Source organism: Anabrus simplex, chromosome 1 (genome assembly GCF_040414725.1).
Source record: "Anabrus simplex isolate iqAnaSimp1 chromosome 1, ASM4041472v1, whole genome shotgun sequence".
NCBI lineage: Eukaryota > Metazoa > Arthropoda > Insecta > Orthoptera > Tettigoniidae > Anabrus > Anabrus simplex.
The window spans coordinates 970,692,755-970,718,817 of NC_090265.1; the positions used below are offsets into that span (position 1 = coordinate 970,692,755).

The 26,063-nt window shown below is 40.2% G+C and overlaps 1 protein-coding gene across 1 annotated transcript in view; it reads left to right on the top strand.

Moving 5' to 3' along the window:
- The window catches only part of Zip48C (Zinc/iron regulated transporter-related protein 48C), a 348,533-nt gene that overhangs the window by 261,303 nt on the left and 61,167 nt on the right, over positions 1–26,063 (top strand). The window contains exon 6 of the mRNA XM_067136812.2: positions 6,648–6,746. Within this exon, the coding sequence (XP_066992913.1) occupies positions 6,648–6,746 (99 nt within the window). The remainder of the gene's footprint in view (positions 1–6,647; positions 6,747–26,063) is intronic.

Below are 26,063 nucleotides of genomic sequence, written 5' to 3' on the forward strand. Positions count from 1 at the left end.
GGAAGGCCCAGAAACTCAAGGTAATTACAGAATTTTCATAAACATGTGATAGCTCCTGCGGATAAATTTGGTGGTTTAAATGTAGAATTTTTGGCAAGTTTGAGGACACTGTTCTACTCCCTACTGGGAAATATGTAATATAAGGGAATAAAGAGTGAATACCCTCTGTCGGTTCCCATTCAACTTGGCATGGGGTGACGACAGTTTTTAAAGCCTCTAAATTTCTTTAATCATATTTGGCTTTAATATTTCTTACTTAGTCACCCCGGTGTAGAATAGGTTTAGCCTCGGTATCATTGGGTCATATGCCCACGCAGGGTTTTAAATATTTCTATAAGGAGGGCAAGTGTTTCACCTTGTAGCCTTTTGTTTATGGCCAGTCATGTTCAACCTTTTCTTTTTACACTAAGGCTACTTAGTATGGGCAATTGTGACCCTGCACATTTATTAGTGTGTGTAGAGGTTTTTTTGGTGGGGAGGGAGGGGGGGTAGTTCCCTTTTGTGAGCAGTGAAACATATAGCTGTTGAGCAATAGATAAGCCCACATCAGGGCAACAGTGTGTAAATACTTAATTGAGGACAACCGATAGGTTGTAAGTGCGCCATGAGAACATTTATACCTCTGCGAGGCTGGACTATGATATAGTTGGAGCGCAGACTCCTACGAAGTGTTTTTCCCCGAGCTTTTCTAGCTCGTATAAAATTTTGTACCTGGCAAGAGCACTAACGCTCTTTTATATGTAAATCAACCAAACTATTAACAATTGTAAATTTGGTACCGGTACCTGATTTTCGGACTTTTAAGTCCTTGTTATTGCTAGAACCGACGAGCTCATTAATATTGTTGCTACTCATTCAGAATTTCCATTTATCAATATTTTTTAAATTTTTTTTTAATTTTAGGAAAGGCATAAAATTTTAAAATGTGTTGTGTTAAGTGCTGCTCTAGTTAATTCCTTGTCCACCCATTCAACCCTCACGCTCCTAACCCTCTCTCATCCACAATATTTCCTTAACAATTATTATAATATAAACAGTGATGATTGGCAACACCAGTATTTTGTGCAGTACACACAATTTTCAGGGAATGTTCCACCGACACGTGGAATCCTGATTCAGTTCACCTTTATTGTACTGTGCCCTTTTTAACCACTCACTGACTTTAACACAAGCATAATGATATTGTCCATTAATTTAAAAAAACACGTATCCTTCACAAGACTCGTGAATCCAGGCCACAGACTGTAGCAGTTCACCAATCCATACTAGCCAACATAACCAAGAGATACTGGACCTTAGGGCGGCCCAGGAAAACTGTACAACCGACAACAAATATAAATGATAGATGATTCTTTGACCGACCCTGGATTAATGACACTAGACCTCCAGTTAATAGACTCGGCTCCCCATGAATAGATGGCACATCTGAATTTCCCGTTTTTGTCTTGATTTCCCCTATGTACTTGTCAAGTATATATAAGCAATATCAACTATGGACAACTTTCCACCTTCTATATCAGGGCGTCTCAAACGCCCAAAATCTCACGCGTGCAAACTGAGGCGCAGTGTCACAGTGCATCGGCCCCACTCGGCTAGGCTCGGACCACCGCTTCGTCTCTGGGCGACTCGGCTAAGCTCGGCTCAACTCAGCTCGGATTTCGAGCGCTACGGAGCAAGTGAGGAAGAGGGAGACAGGCGAAGCGAGCTTGACAGGCGTGGGGAAAGAGAGAGACAGTGCTATTGCTCCACATCGAGGAGTGGAGGTGTGCACTCTGGTCACCAAGCGAAGTCGTTTTTTGCACCGTGCACAACGCAATGCACTGGGCATCCTGAGAGGCCCTGTTCTCTATTAACTTAACAACTGAATGATTTAACAGAATATACGCCTCCATAATATTAAATATAATAATAATGTGTAATATCACAGTGTACAGCAAAAATGAAAATGAATATGAACAGCTTATTTCAGAAAGGGACCTCAGTCAGTTTTTTGTAGGATATGAGTTAACGATATATTAATGTTCTCCTGTAATAGACGCACGTTTTAATGCAGAGAAGACCCTGAGTCATGGTTTCCTTAGAGCTATAATGAGGTTGTTAAATTTTCATGTACCGGGTGAGTCAGCCACGCCTGACGTTTTATGCTGTTAGGCATCCCACCAAATGTCACTGGTGTCGTTATGGTCAATTCTCCTTTGCCGTACACCAAGCAACAATCGCCTTTAATTACTCACTGCACTATTCCCTTTGCAAAAACATGTACCGTATGCGACAGGCATTTACACAATGTATCAAACTGCCATACGGTTATGTAAAAAGTACGTGCCAATTATGAGTTTTCAGTAGGGTATTAAATGAACGCTAAAAGCGATGGCATACTGATAGAAAACGTGTGTGATTTGTGAAGCGGAAGTAGTAGTCCATCTAGTAGGCTTTCTGGAAAACTACTCGCTGGAGTCGCCGTGGTGTCACAGGTTAAGTGCGGTGCTGTTAATTCAGCTGCGTTTGATAGGTGGGCTCGAATCCCACTCGAGCCTGTAAATTTTATTCACATTTTGTGCTTTGAGAATCATCCACAGAGCCAATGTATCCGAACGCTCTCGCGTCGTGGGTTTATTTATTTATTTATTTATTTATTTATTTATTTATTTATTTATTTATTTATTTATTTATTTATTTATTTATTTATTTATTTATTTATTTATTTAGTTGGGCACTGTTCTAGGCCATTAGGGCTGCTTACGTGGATGTTTTACAAACAGGGATGGACGACGATAGAATGGTTGGGGGTTTGAATGCGCTTGACTGAGCAACAGCCTGTTAATGCTGTAAGTGTTCGCATAGATGGCCTTCTGCATTAATGCACGTTTCAGCATGCCGTAAACTACCATTCGGGCTCTTTGTAGCATTGTAAGTGTTACGGATTCACAGGCTTCCGTAATAAGGTTTCGAAGGCTTTAAAGATTTTCCGGCTGCTGAGCGTACACTACATCCTTCATAGCCCCATAGGAAGAAGTCCAGTGGCATCAAATCGGGCGATCTAGCAGGCCAGGTGACAGGTCCCTCCCTTCCTATCCATCGACCGAGATGTGTAACATTCAGGCAATTGCGAACATCTGCTGGCATGTGAGGGGGAGCTCCGTCGTGTTGATCCCACATGGTTTCACGCTCACTCAGGAGCACATCCTCTAGCAGCAATGGTAGTTGCTCTTGAAGAAACTGTAGGTGCCGGGCTCCTGTCAAATGATCCTCAAAGAAATATGGTCCATTTAGGTGATCACCCAGTATACCACACCAGATATTTACTCCCCATCGTGCCTGAAATGCTGCCTGCCTTAACCAGTGGAGATTTTCATCACTGTAGTAGTGCATATTATGACGATTAACACAGCCATTATTATGAAATCGTGCCTCGTCCGAAAATAAAATGTGCGATACTAACGCTGGATCATTTGCCACTTGCGTCAGTATCCACGCACAGAAATCAACATGAGTTTCGAAATCTCGTCCGTGAAGTTCTTGATGTAATTGCAGGTGATACGGACGAACAAAACTGGAATGCAATAGCCTTACAACAGACGACTGGCTGATGATGGCCTGTTGTGCTACTACTCGGGTACCCCTGTGAGGATTCTCCCGGTAAGTGTCCAAAACCATCTCAAGCAGTTTTACCGGACGTGACTGGTGCCTCTCTTAAAGGACCTGTTCGGGTAAGTGACGAAGTTATACGCAAACGTCACTCCACCTTCCTAAACGTATTCGCGTTTGCTTGTTGTCTGTGTGGAAATCTTTCCTGGTACAGGCGTTGTGCTTTCTGTGCGTTCTGTCTTGCTTCGCCGTAGATGAGGAGCATGTCAACATACTCATCTGCTGAATACATAGCGAAGAAATGACCAGAACTGCTAGGCTACACCAAGTGTCAGGCCACTACACATTCATCATGCATGCTATTGGTCGAATGTGGCACGAATGGCCTCTTATTTGATCCTCAAAGTTAAAAATGTGAATAAAATATTTATCGCTCGTGGGATTCGAACCCACCTACCAACGTAACATGCGTCAACACATCTGTGGTTAGTCCACTACACCACGATAACTGTTGCCTCCAGTTTATCACAAAGCGTACGTGGTGTAAAACTACGTCCCGCTTCAGAAAAATAAGTTTTCTATCAGTATGCCATCGCTTTTAGCTATAATTTCATAACCAACGGAAAGCTTATAATTGGCACGTACATTTTACATAGCCGTATGACAGTTTGATGTATTGTGTTACTACCTGTCGCATACATGTTTTTACAAAAGTCGTGCAATGATGACGCAGTAAGTGCTTTAAAGGCGACTGTAGCTTGGTATTCGGCAAAGGAAAATCGACCATCGCCCCACTAACGTTCGTTGGGATGCCTAAAAGCAGAAGCGTCAGGCGCAGCTGACTCACCCGGTATTTCAGAAAGGTACCTGAGTCATTGACTCGGGTACTTTTCTGCAGAAAACGCTGGCTATTGTTTCAGCTGATGATCAGGTTGAAGTTGGTAACTTGGTAACGTTACATTAAAACGTACGTTCCGGACACTGGGACCGAACTTCATATTTTCTCTGACAATTGTCCTGGTCAGAACATGAATCATACTTTGTCCAGACTCATGCTGAATTTAACAGACACTGGATGTTCATTTCGTGCATGTGACCGAAAGCTTTGTATAATCGAACGCCCAATAAAACGCTTCAGCGGGATTTACAGAGTCAAACTATTTTGCGAATTGATAATTGCCACGGATAGTTGTCGAAACACACTAAACATGGTTGAAAGTGAACATCTTATTGACTAAGAAAATGGTGGCTCGTGCTGTACAAGAAAACTGTCTTCTCAATTGAAAAAGCAGAACGCCCACACAAGGAGAGGGAACAGATCAGTTTATCTGAAAGGAAAGCTACCATCTTGGCATCAGAATACATTCATACAGTGTGCTCAGGAGACAATCAGGGTTATTACTACAACACATTCCTATTGTTGAAGGGAAATGACTATAGTGTGTGCATGCCCAGTATTCGTGCATACCCAGTCAGGAAGGCTGTGGATTTAAAGAAGGAAATGAAGTACGTTCCATATGAATTCAGAATTTGTATGATGAAATAATGCTACTGCCTACAGATTGTGATTAAATCATATCAAACAAGTGCTACAATTTGAAGTTACTTTTACTGACGTAACAATTTGCTGGTTATTGTAGTAGTCTTGACAGTTATTTATGTATTGCAGGCGAAAATTGTGTATTGAAATACATTTTCAAATGTGATTCATGTATTCCATTCTGTTTTGAGTATAAAAGTTAAAATTTAATAAAATAAACAACGTGCATATTTTCAGTTCTTGATTTTTTTTTCAGAAAGGGACTTCTTTCGGCAATTTTTAACAATTATTTCCTGGAAGTAAACTGGCATAACTCTTGTTTAGAGAAGTGTAAATCATGCATTTAATACAGGTAAACAGTATGACACAAGGATAACTTGTATAACTCAAAATTAAACATATTAGTATGTTTTTTGGGTATTTTTCTCAAAACTATCGAGGAGTGATTCAGGTCTCTTTCTGAAATAAGCTGTTCATATCTATACTAGCTGGTGTATCCGTGCTTCGCTATACAGAATTCTGTATACAGAATTCTAGATGAAGTCGTGTCCACGTTGTGAATACGATTTCATTAAGTTGCTTAATAAATATTTAAAAAATAATTGTAGGTGCCTTGCCCTAAACTACCATTTTATCCAGGGCGAATAAAGTTATTTATAGACTAGATTGCAGCGCTTTATTCCCCGACTTCACATAGCGATTTTCATTCAATTCTGTTCATCCATTTTCTCGTGGCTCAGCATTTATTGATGTGGACTTACCAACAAAAATCAAAATTCATTAATATCTCTGTTATCATAGCTGGTGCGGAAAAAAATGTATTAGACATAAATTATCAGAAATTCAATCCTTTATAACTTTAGTTATGTATCTTTTATCGATGGAACCACTGAAAACATAGATTTTTGGTAATTGAATTTTAAACCTTCCCCTAAACTACCATTTCTCTTAGCGTGAATAAAAATAATTTACACCCTAGATCGTAGTTCCTTATTCCCCGACTTCACATACCGATTTTCATTCAATTCTCTTCAGTTATTTGTTTGTGATGCGCGCCATACATACATACATACATACATACATATATACATACATACATACAGTGTGATAGACAGACAGACAGACAGATAGGCAAACAGACAGAGATGGCGGAAAATTAAAAAGTGTATTTCCTTTATTAGTGTGGACACGCCCTATACAGAAATGCTATTCCTTGTTAACTCTGAGCAATGTACAGATAAAACTTATTTTATGTGTATAGATGTATGTGTGTGAGAGCGACAGACAGACAGAGAGAGAAGAACATAAGTATAATGTACGTAAATGCATATTGCTTAGATTTCAACCGTATATAATCATTAGTTTACTTGCATAATTGCAATTCCCCTTAAAACAATAGTCACCACCACTACCAGCATGCTGGTCTGTATAATTTTCTTGGTATATGTCTCTGTACTTGGTATATGTGGACGGTATTGATAGTCAGAGAATCTGAATAATATATTTTCCATTTTTTCAGGAACTTGGCCATTGGAATTGGAATACAAAATTTTCCAGAAGGCTTGGCTGTAAGTTTGCCTCTCAAAGCGGCTGGCTTTAGTACATGGAAGAGTTTCTGGTATGTTATTTCTTTTTGGTTCACTTTAGTGTTAATTTATGTTTCTAGTCTGATAGCTGAAGTGTGATATTTGCTCTTTTGAAAACATATTCGAAATTTTCTGCTGATCAGAAAGAGTAATTTAGATTTTCTAAGTATTTCTAAGGGTGTTTAATTATATTATTACTCCGAAAATGTCTTGGGAGTACGCATATGGTACTGTACCTGATATTTCGCAATAGTGGATAGGTCGTAGTGGTCCGATTACTTGGCCTGCACGTTCACCCGACTTGACACCGCTAGACTGACTACCTGTGGGGTCGTATGAAAACTTGATTTACGAGACCCCTGTGTTGCCTCTACAGGGTGTTTCTATATTCCCATTACAGACTTCGAGGGCTTGCAGTGGGGACCAAGATGGTTAAGTTTAGCATAGAAACTTCTGTCCGGAAACGTACCGTCTTCCCGCTACCAGTAAAAAACCACCACAGCACACGTTCAAATCTCCCGCATTTTCGGCGCCACTGACTAGGGTACGTATGTCATTGAACGATCACGTTATGCCCCATACCCGTACAGTTTTTTTGACATTCCATGCCATTCAGTTAAGTGTGTGGTCCGCACGGAGACGTGTTGTGCTTGCTGTTGTACTTGTGATTTTCGTTCATACTAGAATACAGCGGTAATTCCTTACTGCGTACACAGCTGTAAGCTGTACGTACAATAGTTCATCTGCACCAAAGATTTGCTTGGTCTGCACGTTCACCCGACTTGACACCGCTAGACTACTACCTGTGGGGTCGTATGAAAACCACGGGTACGTGACTTTTCATTTCAGATGCTGCTACAAGAGAACTAAATAAACCATACCGCTTTGCTAATGCGATAGAAGGTAAAATCAAAATGAATGCAAGACGAAGAATGCATAAATAATGTTTGCAGTGAGGGTCAAATATTTGTGTACGAAAATTACGAGGGTTGGGGCTAACGTCATTGCAACTATTTTTTTCTTGCAGATATGTGAGCGGATCACAAACTGCTATTTGTCGCGTGGAAGCTAGGCGGACATAGTGTGTATTCATAACAACAGATGGCTCGATCATTGCTCGCAGTAGCACTGAGAGCGCTGTGAAATCATTTGTGTGGTGAGCGTCGTGCGAGATAGAAGTAACCCATGTTGAGCAGCGCGCATACATCAAAATAGCCGTTCTCCGGGAGGTGAAATGCGATAGAATGTCACACTGAGTGGAATTCCGTGGGAATAATGCCCTCCCATACCGTACAGTAGCATGGTGGGTAGGAAAGTTTCAGTAAGGAGGTGTGGCAACCGGTAATCAGCAACGCTCGGGATGACCTGTCAGTGTGTGGACCGACGTGGCACGTGTTATCAGCGAGGAGCTCCTGAGCATTTGAGTGACAGATATATCAAGGATATCGTCACCCTATTCAACAGAATATGGGGTGAGGGTGAGTTTCCATCTCAATGGCGTGAAGAAATTGTGATACCAATTCCCAAGCCGGGTAAAGATCCAAAACTTCTGGACAGTTGTAGGCCAATATGCCTTACAAATGGCCTTTGTGAGCTATTTGAAAGGATGGTTAACCGGCATCTTGTTTGGGCCATGGAAAAGGAAGGTCTCTTATCTAACTACCAGTGTGGTTTTCGCTCTCATCGGTCTACCACTGATCATCTGGTCAGACTGGAGAGCAGCGCCATTCTGGAGACCTTTCTCCGGAAGGAACACCTAGTCGCCGTGTTTTTTGGCCTGGAAAAAGCTTACGATATTACCTGGCGATATAGAATTTTCTCCACACTACACCAGTGGGGAATTCGTGGCAATTTGCCAGCGTTTACTGAGAACTTCATCTCCCGGGTCTTTCGAGTCCCAGTAGGGAATGCTTTTTCTCAATATTATGTACAGGAAAATGGAGTACCTCAGGGATCGGTACTGAGTGTCACGCTGTTCGCAGTCGCCATCAACCACATAGTTGCCCGCGGTCATTCCTTCGCTGTATGTAGACGATTTAAATCTACATTACAGCTCCGGAAGGGTGGCAGTTGCTGAGAGACAGCTACAGCAAACTATTAACCGAGTCGACAGATGGGCCCTGCAACATGGTTTTCGATTTGCAGCGGCGAAAACCTCAGTTGCAAACCTCTGTCGACGTCGGCTTGTGCACCATGAACTAGGGCTCCGCTTGCGAAACAGTGTCTTACCAGTGGTAGACACCTGCAGATTCCTGGGTCTCCATTTTGATAAAGAGACTAACGTGGCAGCCGTCAGTTGAAGATTGCCTGCATGAAGAGACGAAAAATGCTTAAGTTTCTCAGCGGCACTTCGTGGAGGGCTGACCGCGCGGTGCTGCTACGTTTTTACACGGCAAGGGTCCTCTCCTGAATTGACTATGGAAGTGCGGCTTATGGCTCAGCATCAGACACTATGCTCAGCCTTTTAGACAGTAATCACCATAGTGGAGTAAGGCTGGCAACGAGAGCTTTCCAAGCCCCATTCCCAGCCTACTCGCTGAAGCGGGAGTTCCATCTTTACGAATAAGGAGGCAGCAGTTACTCCTCGTGTACGATGCCAAAATTCGTGAAATGCCGCTACATCCAAGCTACCAATGCATATTTAGTACCCAATACCACCAGAGGTACCAAGACCGGCCGAATGCCACACGGTCGGTTGAGTTTCGAATTGATAGCTTGTGTCGTGATTTAAATATAGATATTGGTGGTTGTCTTGGACAAACTTTTAGCGTGGTACCTCCATGGTTAGTTCCGCGACCGGATATACGTCTAGATCTACTCCGTGGACCCAAGGTGAAGAGGATTCCTCCGTTTATGTGAGGTATTTCCAGGTCTTCGTTCACCAATATCTGGTCGCGAGACATATCTTCACGGATGATTCTAAAATCGGAGATAAAGTTGGTTGCTCTTTTGTCACCGATGATACGAGCACGAAGATCTCGCTTCCTAGTGTATGTAGCGTGTTATACTGCGGAGCTTTATGCCATCTTAGAAGCTCTGCAGTTTGCACTGTGTGACGAAAGAAGTCACTTTCTTATGTGTACTGACTCGTTATGCTCTCTGCAGTCCATTGAAACCTGTTTCTCGCAACACGCACTGGTACAGCAGATTCATGACCTTCTAGCCAGGTTAAGTGATGCTGGCACCAGAATTACTTTCGCGTGGTTTCCAAGCCACGTTGGGATTGCGGGAAACGAACTTGCGGATGAGGCGCAAAGGAAGCGGTACTTTTACCTGCAAGACCTATTTTATACCTGCAAAATATATTTGTTCTCAGCTACGTCGAACCATATTGGCGTCCTGGGAATCGGAGTGGCTAGCTATCCGAACTCTCAACAAGCTGAGAGCAATTAAGAAGACAACCACCGTGTGGCGGTCCTCTTTCCAGCCTTCACGGAGAGAAACCATAGTATTGTGTAGGTTGAGTATAGGTCATTTACGATCTACGCACTCTTCTCTCCTAAAGAGGGAAGACTCCCCAGTGTGTTCTTGTGGTGCCGACTTCACCGTGGCCTACATCCTCACAGAGTGCGCCGATCTCTCTGGCCTAAGACGGATCCTCGGCCTGCAGGAAACACTCGAACGCATACTAGCCGACGACGCGACTACTGCTGATCTCGTCCTCCGCTTTATGTGAGACAGTGGATTATTCAAGGGTATTTAAATTACAAGTGTACTGTTACTCAGGGAATGCACGTTCCCTTTTGATTCGTTAGTCATTTTTCGGCCTAATTCAATAATGTTTTGTTTTATTTTAAATTTGTTTCCACTAATTTGTTCATAGAGGATGATTACCTAGTTGTACTTCGTCTTAAGACAAAAATCACCACAACCAGCACCACCACCACCACCAGCAGCAGCTCCTGCAGGAAGACGGACGATGGACGCTACTGGACTTAGAGAGGGCAAGTGGCATCGAGAAACGCACCATTCACAGGATATTGCGTACAGAGCTGCAATTGCGCAAAATCGCATCGCGGTAATTACCGCATGCACTGACGGAAGTTCAACGTTCAGCGTTGCAGGGGACTTCTTTGAGAGCATTGATGTATACTTTTTACCCGAGTAAACGTTCGATTATAAATTCTCTGTATCACATTCGAATGACGAAACAGTCAAATCAACTAAGTTCGTCACAAAAAGCATTGGAGCACACAATTACAGTCGAAATAAATTCAATATAAAATAAATTCATAGTGAGGAACGTTGATGAATAGTGGCGGACTTAGAAACTTTTGAACATCACGACAACATTGATTGCAAAGTATGGGCGCTAGTTAAGGTTGGGATGATGGATTGTGTACGTTGGAAGATAAATTCTGAAGCAGAATCAGACCGAGGTTGATAAGAGGCGTTAAAATGGCAGGTGCTTGAGTATCTTACTTGTTATTGTTACGGTAGGGTAAATATAGTTCTAAATGACTTGCGAATCTGTGCTTGTCTTCAAAAGGGTTGACAGAAGGATCGTGAGATTGAGGTCCAATTTCTAGAAATTCGTTTCACAAAAAGCGTTTCAGAAGAACATATTACAGTTGAAATGGTTTGAATAGTATTGGAAATGATATACAACATTACTCATGGGCTGCTGCCCGCGGATATTTGAGTGGCTTATGGTTAGCGCGACAACTTTATCAGCCATATAGGTTGACATTCGTGAGCTGGTGGCTATATCTCATATTAGACAGCTCCTCTGTTGACCTCACGTGGTTGAATGAATCCCGTTCCAGCCCTCAGTCCAGGCGTAGAATATTTGGATTGGACGAGTCGAAAATCGAATCCAGAGACTCAGTGTAAGAAGCAGGTAGGCTACCCATGGCCTACACCATGCGGCTGGTAAAGCAAAGCAAAGTAAAGCTATCTCCGTACAGACCGTAACCGCGGCAGTATGTAAGTTGAGTGGTTAGCTCGGCTATGCCCGACCGCCGTTGCCCCCAGGAATTAACCTTATACGTATTTCTGATGTAGGCTGAGTGAACCTCACAGACATATGCCTCTCCCGAAGTCGAAATATATATTTCTAAATTTTTCGACTTCCTGACGAGGAGTCGAACCGTCGTCCTTCCGGTTGAACTGAGGATGCCTTTATATCCCCGGCTAGGCAGCTGTTATGAGACTGATACTGGAAAACAAATCGGCCATAAGCAGGCTATTCATTAATTGGAATTAAAATTGTAGGGGTTTCATCTACCAGCCAAGAACCCAGATTAACACATCGTTACAGAGTAGAAAGGGCAAGTTGAACAATCGCTGTAAACCAAAATTCGTGTTATTGTTATTGTGAAAACACTAACCATAGGGAAACCTCACACGGATGTATGAGTAACAGTTGACTACAGGATGGATAAGACACGAAACCTCAGCTTATTTGATCGTTGCCACATTGTCGGCGGCAGACGTAGTGGTCACTCCATTTCTGAAATCGTGCAGGCATTGGGCTTACCAAGGCCTACCGTATCAAGAATGTACGATGAATACGTGGACAGCAAAACCACCGCCGCCAGGGTCAACTATCGTGGTGTACGACGCGTTGATGACAGGAATAGCCGTCGGTAAACTGGTATCGTAAGAGCGGATAGACGGGCCACACTGCAGCAGATCATCCGTCAATTCAGTGCTGGACAACAACGACGTGTGAATAGCCATGCCATCCAGAACCATCTCCTAACTACTGTGGGGTACAGAATCAAGCGTCCCACAATGTTCCCTCTTCTCAACAGCCGTCACAAGACAACGACTGGCACGGGCAAACGAACGTCGCTATTGGACGCTTGAAGTATGAAAAAAGTTCGTTGGTACATGCCGATGGCCGGGTAAGAGTGCATTGTAAACCACATGAGGCAATGGATTCCTCTTGCCAGAAGGGTACAGTGGTGGTGGTGGTGGTGGTGGTGTTCTCGTATGTGGACTGTTCACTTGGAATGAAGTGGGACCCCTAGTACATCTGACAACGTCCCTCACCGACGAACGTTACAGGAATCTGCTGGCAGATAACATTCACCCCTTTGTTCGTTACCAGCACCGTCCCGAATTATGGCTGACTGGCTTGATGAGTACTCCACGTATGTGACGATAATTGCCTTGCCCCCGAGGAGCCGCGATCTCAATCCCATTGAGCACATCTGGGATGCTGTTGAGAGGGATGTGCGCGAGCCCTGAACCCTGCTCCGACCAATCTTCGTTGATTATACCGGTATTATTATTTCTCAAATGTGTACAATCTTATAAACTGGTTAATTTTGTCACTGTTTCCGGTGTAAAACAATTATATTATTGTCACGGTATTTTCATTGTCCTTGCAACTGCGCAATGTGGGAACTTTCAGACGTTATTGTCATCACCTGCTTGTTTATTCGCGGATGTTCTCTTACTACCTTTCCATCTATGTATAGTCTCTGGGCTGACTCTCTTGAGCATCCGGCAAGCATGCTGATGTTCCATCGCGTCATATCTTTTATCAACATCCTTTAAATCATTATGGAACATTTCACCCTGTTCTTCACTTAAGGAATCCAGATTCTCAGGGAATAACCAAGCTGTGCGTGTAAAACATGAACTTTCAGACTTATAACACCACCACCACCTTGAATCCATGTAGTATTTTTCCACATTTGTAATCTGGAGACTTGTTACCAAGAAATTATGTTATGACCTCTGTAAAATCTGTCCATGCTGCTTTCTCTTCTTTTAGCCGGGCTGAGCGGCTCTGACGGTTGAGACGCTGGCCTTCTGACCCCAACTTGGCAGGTTCGATCCTGGCTCAGTCCGGTGGTATTTGAAGGTGCTCAAACACGTCATCCTTGTGTCGGTAGATTTATTGGCACGTAAAAGAACTCCTGCGGGACTAAATTCCGGCACCTCGGCGATTCCGAAAACTGTAAAAGTAGTTAGTGAAATATAAAACCAGTAACGTTATTGTTGTTATTCTTTCCTTTTACAATTTGCTTTTCGTCGCGCTGACATGGATAGATCTTACATGAGCTCTCTGATATTAGGACCATTCAATATTCCTTCCTTTAATTTTGTTTCAGAGGGAGAGGGGAATATATAAATGAAAATGTTTATATCATTCCTATTAATATTTAATTGTCTCAATAATAATATCCCATAAATATAAAACTCATAACCAAACAGTCGATGCGTGCTAGAAATATTCTGGTCATTGTTCTTGATCTGGGGTGGTGTCAGTGACCTAAAAACATATACAGTTCTGAGGCAGGCTAGTGTAATGCATTCACTCACTCACTTCTTAGGGTTGGATTGTACAAAAGGAAGCCCAAGTATTATTCAACTCATAGAGTATACAAATTTCGTTTCAGCTTATGGTTTTTTAACTTCATGAAACAATATGTTTAATAGTATTTCTCTTAGAAGCACTCTTACTACGTAGCTGTGAGGTTGCACGCGGGAGATGGTGGTTTCGAACCCTACTGTCGGCAGTCCTGAATATGGATTTCCGTGGTTTCCCATTTTCACGCCGGGCAAATACTGGGGCTGTACCTTAATTAAGGCCACGGTCGCTTCTTTTCCAGCCCTAGCCCTTCATCACCATAAGACTTGGTGTGTCGGTGCGCCGTAAAACAAACAGAAATAAAAGAAGCATTCTTCAGGCGTTGCCACGTAATACATGGTACAGCCAGATATTGTTTTTGGAAAGTTGTTAGATGTGCTGTTTGTGCATTGAATTGTTACCCGGAGATTGACTACAGCCTTAAGGCGCTCCATCGTGTGGTAAAGAGTTATAGGAAAACCCTCGAGAGCCAAGAAAATGCTTATATGTTGACAGTATCAAATATTAACAAGTAGTGGCGGGTAGACTTCCTAGAGTTTAATATAGAGCATTCGGGAACTTTTAAGAATCAAAAGTTGTATTCGAAACTATGTTTTCGGATGCTAAAATAAAATCGTTATAACTCGGATAATGATTCTAGCCTCACCTAAATAGTCATCGAATAGTTCACTCACACAAAGGAACTTGAAAGTTCTTGGAGAGGAATTCAGTGGTTATTCTTCCATTTGTTTATGTATAAAGTTATAGTGATAGTTTCCTATGGGCACTATTTAACATCACTCTCTTTTTCAAAGAAGAACCGAAACATTAGTTTATATTTCATAAGGAATATAATTATATGCAGTATATGATCACTTACAATAACGTTCCAGCTGTTATCCCATGGTGTAATATTAATACTTGTTAGTAGTTGTATGGCAAATATAAAACTTTTCATATAAATGTAATATCTTTGCTCGTAGTAAAGTAATAGCCTATTCGGGATATGACTTTAAAAAATTGAACCATATAAGAGAAGATAAACATTCGAAAGGATTTCGCTATCGTGTTGGGAGCTCTTGTTTCAGTTGTACTCATTACTTTTAAATTAGGGAACAAAAACTCGATTAATGTAAGGAATCTACCTCGTGATTCGTTAGTGTAACAAGAGAGTAATAATTCAGATTTTATCTGTAAATATACTCTTGGTTTGACTGCAGAATCTGTATCATCTCCCTAGAACTCCTTTTTTGTTTTGTTCTTGTCTCGAAAATTTTGCAGTAACGGTGGCTGAGAACTGAAATGAAAATACCTCCTACAAAAGTATTCGAGTACTTTTTTCTGGACTCGTATCGAAAACTTAAGGAATCGAATTCTCGAACACTCCCGCCTCTACCAACCAGTATTATATTTTTAAAGCTAAATCGTCTTTTCCGTATAGACCATGAAGGACCGTGGAAGGTCCGTTATTCGTAAGTTCGACGCCGTATTGGTTAGCTCTATGTCCATCCAGCTTTGTCTCTTGAGTTAATCTGGTACACGTTTCTGTTGTTGGCTTTGTGAACTCCAATTGTGGAAGTTTTGTTTCTAAATGTCTCGACAATCTGGCAGTGATGCAACCCACGCCCTTCCTTGCATGTCTTTTATCATCTCGAGATGGCAGCTTCAGGGAGACATCATAATAGGCGAATTTTTCGTTTCTCTAGCATGGGCGTGGCTGTCGTTCTTTCAAGCACTCTGAGATAATACCAACAATCTGATGTTGAATACACTTTCGTCTCCTTGGGTGTTTAATGCTGTTAGTATCAACGAATGCATTTGAAGTCAGTTTTACCGAGATGTCGTGTGGTGTCGTAGGCCGAAGGTCATTAAATCGAGAGGTGGGCACAGCGTGAGTACGAGTTCATTGAGGCTGTTGCCTTGTTTGGCGGGCGCGAGCGAGTGGCAGGCAGGATGTGAGGGAGGAAGGTTCGAGGGAGGGGGGGGGGGTAGAAGGGGAGGCCGGAAGCAGGAACACTGAGAGTTTCCTGATTAGAACGCTGCCGCACCACACTCCCTGCTACGATCTTTCAGCCTTCAGTCCCTAATGGATTTTCTACTTCAGATATGGTACTTTGTTACGATGGTCTGATATTCTTGCATTTTAATCATAATGTGAGCGTATGGCGCTTGTACCTGGCAGACAATAACATTTGCAACTTATAGATTCTTTGCGACTATCATAGCTAACTTCTCAAGGTATTAAGGTATTTTCCAGATAGTTGCATGTTACCCGAATGCTTGTTTACTTCTCTTAAACTTATGATCTCATTTTAGCTGGGAGAGTGACTGAACGGAGTGTAAGTTCAATTGCCCAGCTCTACTCCATTAGCAGAAAGAACGCACACAGTTGGCTCTATGAGTGGCGTCAATGAGATCCAGAATGACGAGATTTGATTAAGTCATACACAGTAGTAATACACTGAAGTAACTTAAAATGTGATAGCAATATTAAAATATGTGTAATTAGCACGTACCATATGCTGATTACAGTATTCTCAAAACAGTACCGGTACTTTTCCATTTTTATTTTTAGAATTTGCTTTACGTCGCACGTGGCTCTAATTAACGTACCGTACACAGCCAGCATTTGCCTGGTTTAAAATGAGAAACCACGGTAACCATATTCAGGGCTGCCTACAGTGGGATTCGGACCCACTATCTCCCGAATGTAGGCTGACGGCTACGTACACCAAACCACGCGGGCACTCACTCGGTTACAGAATACGATAAACCAGACATGAATAGAATAGGTTGTACGTTTACAGTGAGTGGCCATCGAAAAAATATTTCATTGAAATTCTGATCCTAAGACTTTGTAATAGCGTATACATCCATGCGTATAAAATGATCGCTTGATTAAGCTCATGAAGTGTGGACGGAGAACTGGGCAAGAGCAGGTACTTGCAGTTTGATGAAGTTATCGTGTAATGTGGTGCTGGGATAAGACATAACGTGTGTACTAGATTTTATATATTCTTGTAATGACTGAAGAGTTCCCATCATTTCCTCATATTTTTCAACTGCAGTACATAACTTACTGATATTATATTTAAAGAATAGGAACCAGGTTGTAAGTAACGAAGGGCACTCATCTTCCACATTTGTTGTGGAGGATCTAATTTAGACGCATTACATTTTCCTTACTTTAATAAAATACTGTGACATCGTTGGTGTCTGATGGTTACGTTAAGCGCCGGATATCCCAAAGAGTGGATACCAATGAATGAGGGTGGTGAATGCCTCAAATAATGTCACACTAATAGTTATCATGAGCAACCAGAAATACTTGAATACTTGAAATTATCACCAATCTGACAATCATACGGCGGCATCCTAGCAGACCTGGTTACCATCATAATAAATATGTATACATACATACATACATACATACATACATACATACATACATACATACATACATACATACATACATACATACATACATACATACATACATACATAACATACATCATTATAGACCATTATGCCTTTCAGCGTTCAGTCTGCAAGCCTCTGAATTTACTAAACGTCGCCCCAATCCTCTATTTGCAACTAGTGCTGTAGCATCATTTAGTTATATACCTGTTTTCTTTAAATCGTTAGAAACTGAGTCTAACCATCGTAGTCTTGATCTCCCTATACTTCTCTTACCCTCCATTACAGAGTCCATTATTCTCCTAGGTAACCTATCTTCCTCGATTCGCCTCACATGATCCCACAACCGAAGCCGGTTTATGCGTACAGCTTCATCCATCGAGTTTATTCCTAACTTAGCCTTTATCTCCTTATTCTGAGTACCATCCTGCCATTGTTCCCACCTGTTTGTACCAGCAATCATTCTCGCTATTTTCATGCCTGTTACTTCTAACTTATGAATAAGATATCCTGAGTCCGCTTAGCTTGCATTCCCGAAAAGTAAAGTTGGTCTGAAAACACACCGATGTAAAGATAGTTTCGTCCGGCAACTGACTTCCTTCTTACAGAATACTGTTGATCGCAACTGCGAGCTCACTGCATTAGCTTTACTGCGCCCTAATTCAATCCCACTTACTATATTGCCATGCTGGGAGAACACACATCCTAAATACTTGAAATTATCTGCCTGTTCCAGTTTTGTATCACCAATCTGACATTGAATTCTATTGAATTTCTTACCTCCTGACATCAGTTTAGTCTTCGAAAGGCAAATTTTCATACCCTATTCATTGCACCTATTTTCAAGTTCCAAGATATTAGACTGTAGGCTTTCGACACAATCAGCCATTAAGACCAAGTCGTCAGCATAGACCAGACTGCTTACTACATTTCCCCGTAGTTGAATCCCTCCTTACCACTTTAGACCTTTCAGCAGATGATCCATGTAAACTACGAACAACAAAGGTGAAAGATTACAGCCTTGTCTAACCCTTGTAAGTACCCTGAACCAAGAACTCATTCTACCACAAATTCTCACTGCAGCCCGATTGTCAACATAAATCCCTTTGATTGATTTTAATAATCTACCCCTAATCCCATAGTCCCCTAGTATGGTGAACATATTTTCCCTCGGTACCCTGTCATATCCTTTGTCTTTCGTATCTGCGAAACATAAACACAATTCTCTGTTCCTCTCATGGCATTTTTCAGTTACCTGGGGCATACTGAAAATCTGATCATGACAGCCCCCCCCCCCCCCTGTAGTCTGATACCACAATGGTTTTCATCCAACTTCCTCCCAACCACTAATCGCACCCTCCCTTCCAAGACGCCAGTGAATACTTTGCCTGGTACACAGATCTTGATATACCTCGATAGTTGTTGCAATCCTTCCTGTTCCCTTGCTTATAGATAGGTGCAATTACTGTTTTTATCCAATCTGAAGGTACCTTACCAACACCCGATGCTAATCTTACTACTCTATGAAGCCATCTCATTCTTGCCTTCCCACTATACTTCACCATTTCAGGTCTAATTTCATCTATTCCTGCTGCTTTATGACAACGGAGTTTATTTACCATCCTTTCCGCTACCTCAAGCGTAATTTCACCAACATCATTTTCCTCCTCCCCATGAGCTCGGTTGTTCGCGACACCACCATGAAGAATTCCTTTTACGTTGGGAAGATTTTCAAAATATCCTCCACTTGTCCAGTGATTCCCTGGGATCTGGTATGATTTCACCTGAATGACCCAAAACACTGTTCTTTTCCTTTTTCCCTCCCTACCTAAGATTCTTTATTACTCTCCGGAAAGGTTTCTCTGCTGCTTGACCTAGCCTTTCCAGGTTATTACCAAAATCTCCCAAGATTCCTTTCTGGATTCAACAACTATTTGTTTCGCTGTGTTTCTATTAAATATAATTGAAACTGAATTATTGTCAATATATATATGACGTCACCAAATTACAACTCTTAGTCATACATGTAAGGTTTACGCATGACCATGTAAATACAGCACAATAACTCCAGCTAGACATGAGATTCTGATCTCGTAAGGGTAGCTTCTCACGACAGATAAACACCACTTAATAATAATAATAATAATAATAATAATAATAATAATAATAATAATAATAATAATAATAATGACCTCAACATTTCACCGATAAGGTTAGGAAGAGGAAACAAAAGGATCGAAATAAATTGTCTTGCATTTGCAGATGACTTTGCAATACTTTCTGAAAATGTGACATCTGCTATAACCCAAGTAAATGTCTTGGAAAGAATCGCCAGCAGAACTGGCTTAAGAATTTCTGCAGAAAAAACAAAATTTTTAACAAATATTTGGGATGCACCAAAATTTCTGAAAACAGATATTGGCCAAATAGAGAGGGTAAAAAAATTCAAATATCTAGGGGAAATAATTCAAGAAAATGGTTTAGAAAAATCTGCAGTAGAGGTGAGGGTACATAAAATGGAGAGAGCTTATGGTGTCACCAAAGATATCTACAATAAAAGATGCCTATCCAAAAATGCAAAAATAAGGCTTTACAACACAGTAGTGAAGCCAGAATGCCTATATGCAAGCGAATGTCTGGCAATAAACTATAATTTAGATAAACTAGAAATACTAGAAAGGCGAATCATGGGGAAAATATTAGGCCCACAAAACACAGCAGAAGGTTGGAAATTACGAAGTAATGCTGAAATATATAAAAAAATAGAAAATATATCAGATGTAATGAGAAAAAGGAGACTTATGTTTTTGGGACATTTATATCGAATGCAAGATAGTAGATTAACCAGTAAGATTTTCAGATATTTGTGGGGTAAGAAATAATAATAATAATAATAATAATAATAATAATAATAATAATAATAATAATAATGTTATTTGTTTTACGTCCCACTAACTAGGGGTAAGAAATCAACGACAAGCTGGGTCAATGAAGTAAGAAAGGATTTAGAAAAAAACAATATAACAACAGAAGAAATAAATAATAGAGAAGGCTTTCGGGAAAAAGTATTGAAAATAGAAGGATTCCAAGGTAGGAAAGTAAAAAAGACTGGTTCAAAGTGGTCTGACGACAGAAAGAAGAAACATAGTGAACAGATGAAAGCGTACCGGAAGAAAAGGAAAGAACAAAGAAGAAGGAATTGAAATTGGCAGGTGGTCCTCTGGTGGCCCATTCGAAAGAATAATAATAATAATAATAATAATAATAATAATAATAATAATAATAATAATAATAATAATAATAATAATAATAATACCTGATACAGACAGACGTCTCGTACAATGCCAGTAATTTAATACAAATGAAGGGATATGAAAGGATTCCCTATGTTGTTTGAGTCATCAGTCATAGACTGGTTTGATGCAGCACTCCTGCCACCCTATCCTGTGCCAATCTCTTCGTTTCGACGTAACTGTCGCATCCTACATCTGCTCTAATCTGCTTGTCATATTCGTACCTTGGTCTACCCCTACCGTTCTTGCCGCCTACACTTCCTTCAAAAACCAACTGAACAAGTCCTGGGTGTCTTAAGATGTGTCCTATCATTCTATATCTTCTTCTCGTCAAATTTAGCCATTTCGATCTCCTCTCACCGATTCGATTCAGTATCTCTTCATTCGTGATTCGGTCTATCCGTCTTACCTTCAGATGTCTTCTGTTACACCACATTTCAAAAGTCTCTATTATATTTCTATCCGAGCTAGGTATCGTCAATGTTTCACTTCCATACAATGCCATGCTCCAGATGAAAGTCTTCAGAAACATCTTTCTAATTCCTACATCAATGTTTGAAGTGGGCAAATTTCTTTTCTTAAGAAAACTCTTCCTTGCTTGTGCTATTCTGCATTTTATGTCCTCCTTACTTATGCCGTCGTTAGTTATTTTACTACCCAAGTAACAATATTCATCTACTTCCATTAAGACTCAATTTCCTAATCTAATATTTCCTGCATCACCTGCCTTCGTTCGACTGCACTTCATTACTTTTGTTTTGGACTTACTTATTTTCACTTTGTATTCCTTACCCAAGACTTCGTCCATACCATTCAGCAGCTTCTCGAGATCTTCTGCAATCTCACATAAAATAACAATATCATCGGCAAATGTCAAGGTCTTGATTTTCTCTCCTTGGTTTGTGATTCCCTTTCATAATTCCTCTTTGATTTATATGTAAACATTGAAAAGGAGGGGGGACAAAGTGCAACCTTGCCTCACTCCTTTCTGGTTTGGTGCTTCTTTATCAAAGCCCTCGATTCTTATCACTGCTGCCTGATTTGTATACGGATTGTAGATAATTCTTCGTTCTCGGTATCTGATCCCAATCACCTTCAGAATCGTGAATAGCTTGGTCCAATCAACTTTATCGAATGCTTTTTCTAGATCTACGAACGCTATGTGCGTGGGCTTGTCTTTCTTAATTCCATCCTCTAGGATCAGATGTAAAGTCAGGATTGCTTCACGTCTTCCTACATTTCTTATGAAGCCAAATTGATCTTCTCCCAACTCAGCTTCAACTTGTTTTTCAATTCTTCTGTAAATAATACGTGTTAAAATTTTGCAGGCAGGAGATATTAATCTAATGGTGCGGTATTCATATTTGTCAGCACCGGCTTTCTTGGGAATAAGTATTACAACATTCTGCCGAAAATCGGATGGCACTTCTCCTGTCTTATAATCTTACACATTAAATGGAATAACCTTGCCATGCTGGTTTTTCTTAAGGCGGTCAGTAATTCAGAGGGAATGTCATCAATTCCAGGTACCTTGTTCCTATTTAGGTCTCTCACAGCGCTGTCAAACTCTGGCCTCAAAATTGGGTCTCCCATTTCATCAGCATCAACACCCTCTTCTTGTTCCAGAACCAAATCGTCTACATCTTTTCCTTGATACAACTGTTGGATATGTTCCTGCCATCTTTCTGTTTTGTCTTTTTTCCCTAGAATCGGCTTTCCATCTGAGCTCTTAATATTCATACACCTAGATTTCCTTTCTCCAAAGATTTCCTTGATTTTCCTGTATGCAGCATCTACCTTTGCTAGGACCTTACAATTTTCGACATCCTTGCACTTCTCCTTCAGCCATTCTTCCTTAGCTACCTTGCACTTTCTATCCACTTCATTCTTCAGTCGCCTGTATTCTTTTCTGCCCTCTTCATTTCTAGCATTCTTGTATTTTCGTCGTTCATCAGTCAGGTCTAGTATCCCCTGAGTTATCCATTGATTGTTGAACTTTTCTTCCTTCCTAACATTTTTTCAGCAGCCCTACTAACTTCATTTTTCATTACTATCCACTCATCCTCTATTGTGTTTCCTTCAGCCTTTTCATTTAGTCCTTGTGCAACATGTTCCTTGAAGCAATCCCTCACACTCTTTTCTTTCAACTTGTCTAGATCCCATCTCCATGCATTCCATCCTTTCTTCAATTTCTTCAACTTCAGTTGGCATTTCATGACCAACAAGTTGTGGTCAGAGTCCATGTCTGCTCCTGGAAAAATTTTGCAATCCACCACCTGGTTTCTGAATCTCTGCCTAATCATAATGAAGTCCATTTGATACCTTCCAGTGTCTCCAGGTCTCGTTGTTTGTGGTATTTGAAACAAGTAGGCCTATTGGCAAGGACTAAATTATGATCAGTGCAGAATTCAACCAGCCGACTTCCTCTTTCGTTCCTTTGTCCCAGTCCGAATTCTCTTACTGTATTAGGCTACCTTATCTTCCTTAGCCTACCACTGCATTCCAGTCTCCCATCACATCATAAGATTACATACGGGATGGCTAGTTTATTGACACACTTTCTTGGGATTGTTGTGGAGGCGCTACATTACATTGCTAATGCAATAAGAGGGAGGTTGGCGATAATGGCGGTATACTGATCTGTAACAATGACATACTTGAAACAAGGACAATAAAATGTCCGTTAAATCTTGAATTTAATTCCCAAATAATTGTAATACCAGTTAGTCCATGTGAAGAATTTACAATAACTCTTTATATTATTTATTATTATTTATTTACATATTTTACGCCCACATTGGAGCACTGAAATCAATACATTTGAGTTAATTTCTTCTTCTTCTTCTCCCAGAACTTTTTCATCCTCTCCGACCTGGAAGCCCTTTGTGTGTCCGATATAGTATATTGTTTCCGTTCAACTGCTTTTAGTTTGAGACTTATGCTTTTGTTCTTCAAAATCCTCTTCTCTTTTCTGTCTTTGATTTGTTGCCGAGTTATACCCAATTCTTCCAAATCGTCCTGAACTTCTTTGAACCAATTATTATTGATTTTATTCTTCAAAAAGTAATCGAATAGTTGTTTCAATATCCTGGTGTCTGCTAATCTTGATATGTGACAGAAAAAGGAAATTCTTCTTTTACGCATTGTAGATATTGATTCACATTCACGATAGACAATGTTGTTAGGCAACAATCTCCACTGTCCATCAACTTGGTGTTTTTTATTAATAATTGTTCTAAGAATTCTTCTCTCAGTTTTCTGTAATTTGTCTGTTGTAGATTTTACATTTAATTTGAATAAAGTTTCACTAGCATAGGTTGCCTCTGGTTTAACTATGGAATTATAGTGTTTCAGCTTAGCGTTTATCGAAAGAGATTTTTTTTATAGGTTGGCCAGGTAAGTCTTTGTGCTTGTTTAAATTTAGTTGTTCTGTGTTCTATTGCTTCTTTTTCATTTGCGTTCCATGTTATTATTTCCCCAAGATATTTGAATTTCTGAACAATTTTAATCTCTTTATTACTGTTCAGCTGAATAACTGGTAAATCAACTTTAAAAGTTGGCATCATTTCTGTTTTTTCAAATGAAATTTGTAATCCCATTTTTTTAGCTATAATTTCTAGTTGTTCAATTTGAAATTTAGCCTCTTCTATTGTATTTGCAAGTAATGCTAAATCGTCCGCAAAAGCAAGGCAGTTGAGTTTAATATTTCTACCGATCTTGATAGTTGGTTGGCATTTCTTGTTCCATTCACGCATAACCTTCTCCAATGCACAATTAAATAACAATGGTGAAAGTCCGTCTCCTTGTCGAAGTCCAGTTCTTATAGTGAATGATTCTGATAATTCACCTCTAAATTTAACTTTTGCCTTCGTATTTTTAAAAGTCATATTAATGAGGTTAACAAGTTTTTGATGTAAGCCAAATTCTTTAAGGCTTTTTAATAATGAGTCACGATGAATACTGTCGTATGCTTTTTTAAAATCTACAAACGTGATGACCAGACCCTTACTTCGAACTCTTTGGTGCTTCATTATCCATTTTAAACTAATGATTTGATCTGGACAGCTTCTACCTGGTCGAAATCCTCCCTGATATTCTCCAAGTTCTTGGTCGAGTTGTTCTTGGATTCTTGTGTATATAATCTTGGATAAAATCTTGTATGTAATATCAAGTAAGGATATCCCCCGATAATTATTTGGATCGGAGCGATCACCTTTCTTGTGCAGCGGGTGGATTATCGCTGTATTCCATTAACTTTAAATCAATGAATGATAACGAGATATAAAATGTAATACTTGAAAATATTATAAGAAAATGACTTGAAATACCATTTGAAAATCATGGCTTGAAAATTATGACTTGAAAAATATGAATTTGAAAATATGATTTGAAAAATGACTTAAAAGATATGACTTTAAAATGTGAATTGGTGACATGTGGCTTCACTCGCCCGCGGTTCTAAAGCAAAATCCTCACGTCAGTATCAGTATTCGCTTTTAGGTTGTTACCATTTCAACAAATACACAAATTAATATTACATCAATGGCAGTAACATCCAGATATTCATTAAAATATGAAAAATATTTTCCCTCTACCAAATCACGTAGTTCAATGTAAATATGGATATCGTGAAATTGAAATGACTCATTTTGAAGATATGACACGCAAATATGACATCATCTCAAAGTAATAAATGAATTATACACCAACATGCTAACAGAAATAATAATAAAATGACGCAGGCTCGTTACCTAGAATGGATAAAATATATTCCCAAAATACACTTCAGTTGCATAGCCACTCTGGATCTACGGTTCCGGATCACTCCGTCACGAATAGTTGTAATAAATCATCATGCACATGCATAATACTACAATCATGACGCTGGTCACAGAATCTGGTCAGGTTTCAGTAGAATATACCTAAAAGAAATATAACGAGAGCAGAACCTGACACGCAGCTTCTAATTTCTATTATGGTTCATATCGAAGATCACTATATTCTGTCGCCTTCATATATTTATTCATTACTGTAAACGACCTACTCATTTTCATATATGAAGATTCTATACTCAACATAATTCCTCTCTATCTGTATAAAACGTAGATTCACAATAAACACGTAGATTCACAATAAGTAAATAAATAAATAAATAAATAAATAAATGAGATCATAACACAAATCGCGTAGATATCACAGTCTTCGCTCCTCCTGTAATAAAATTCCTGTACTACTTTACAATAATTCTGCTGCACTACGCTGCAATAAAATTCCTGCTCTACACTGCAATCCAGTTACAAAATCAAGTAATTCTACGGCGTATAATTATCATC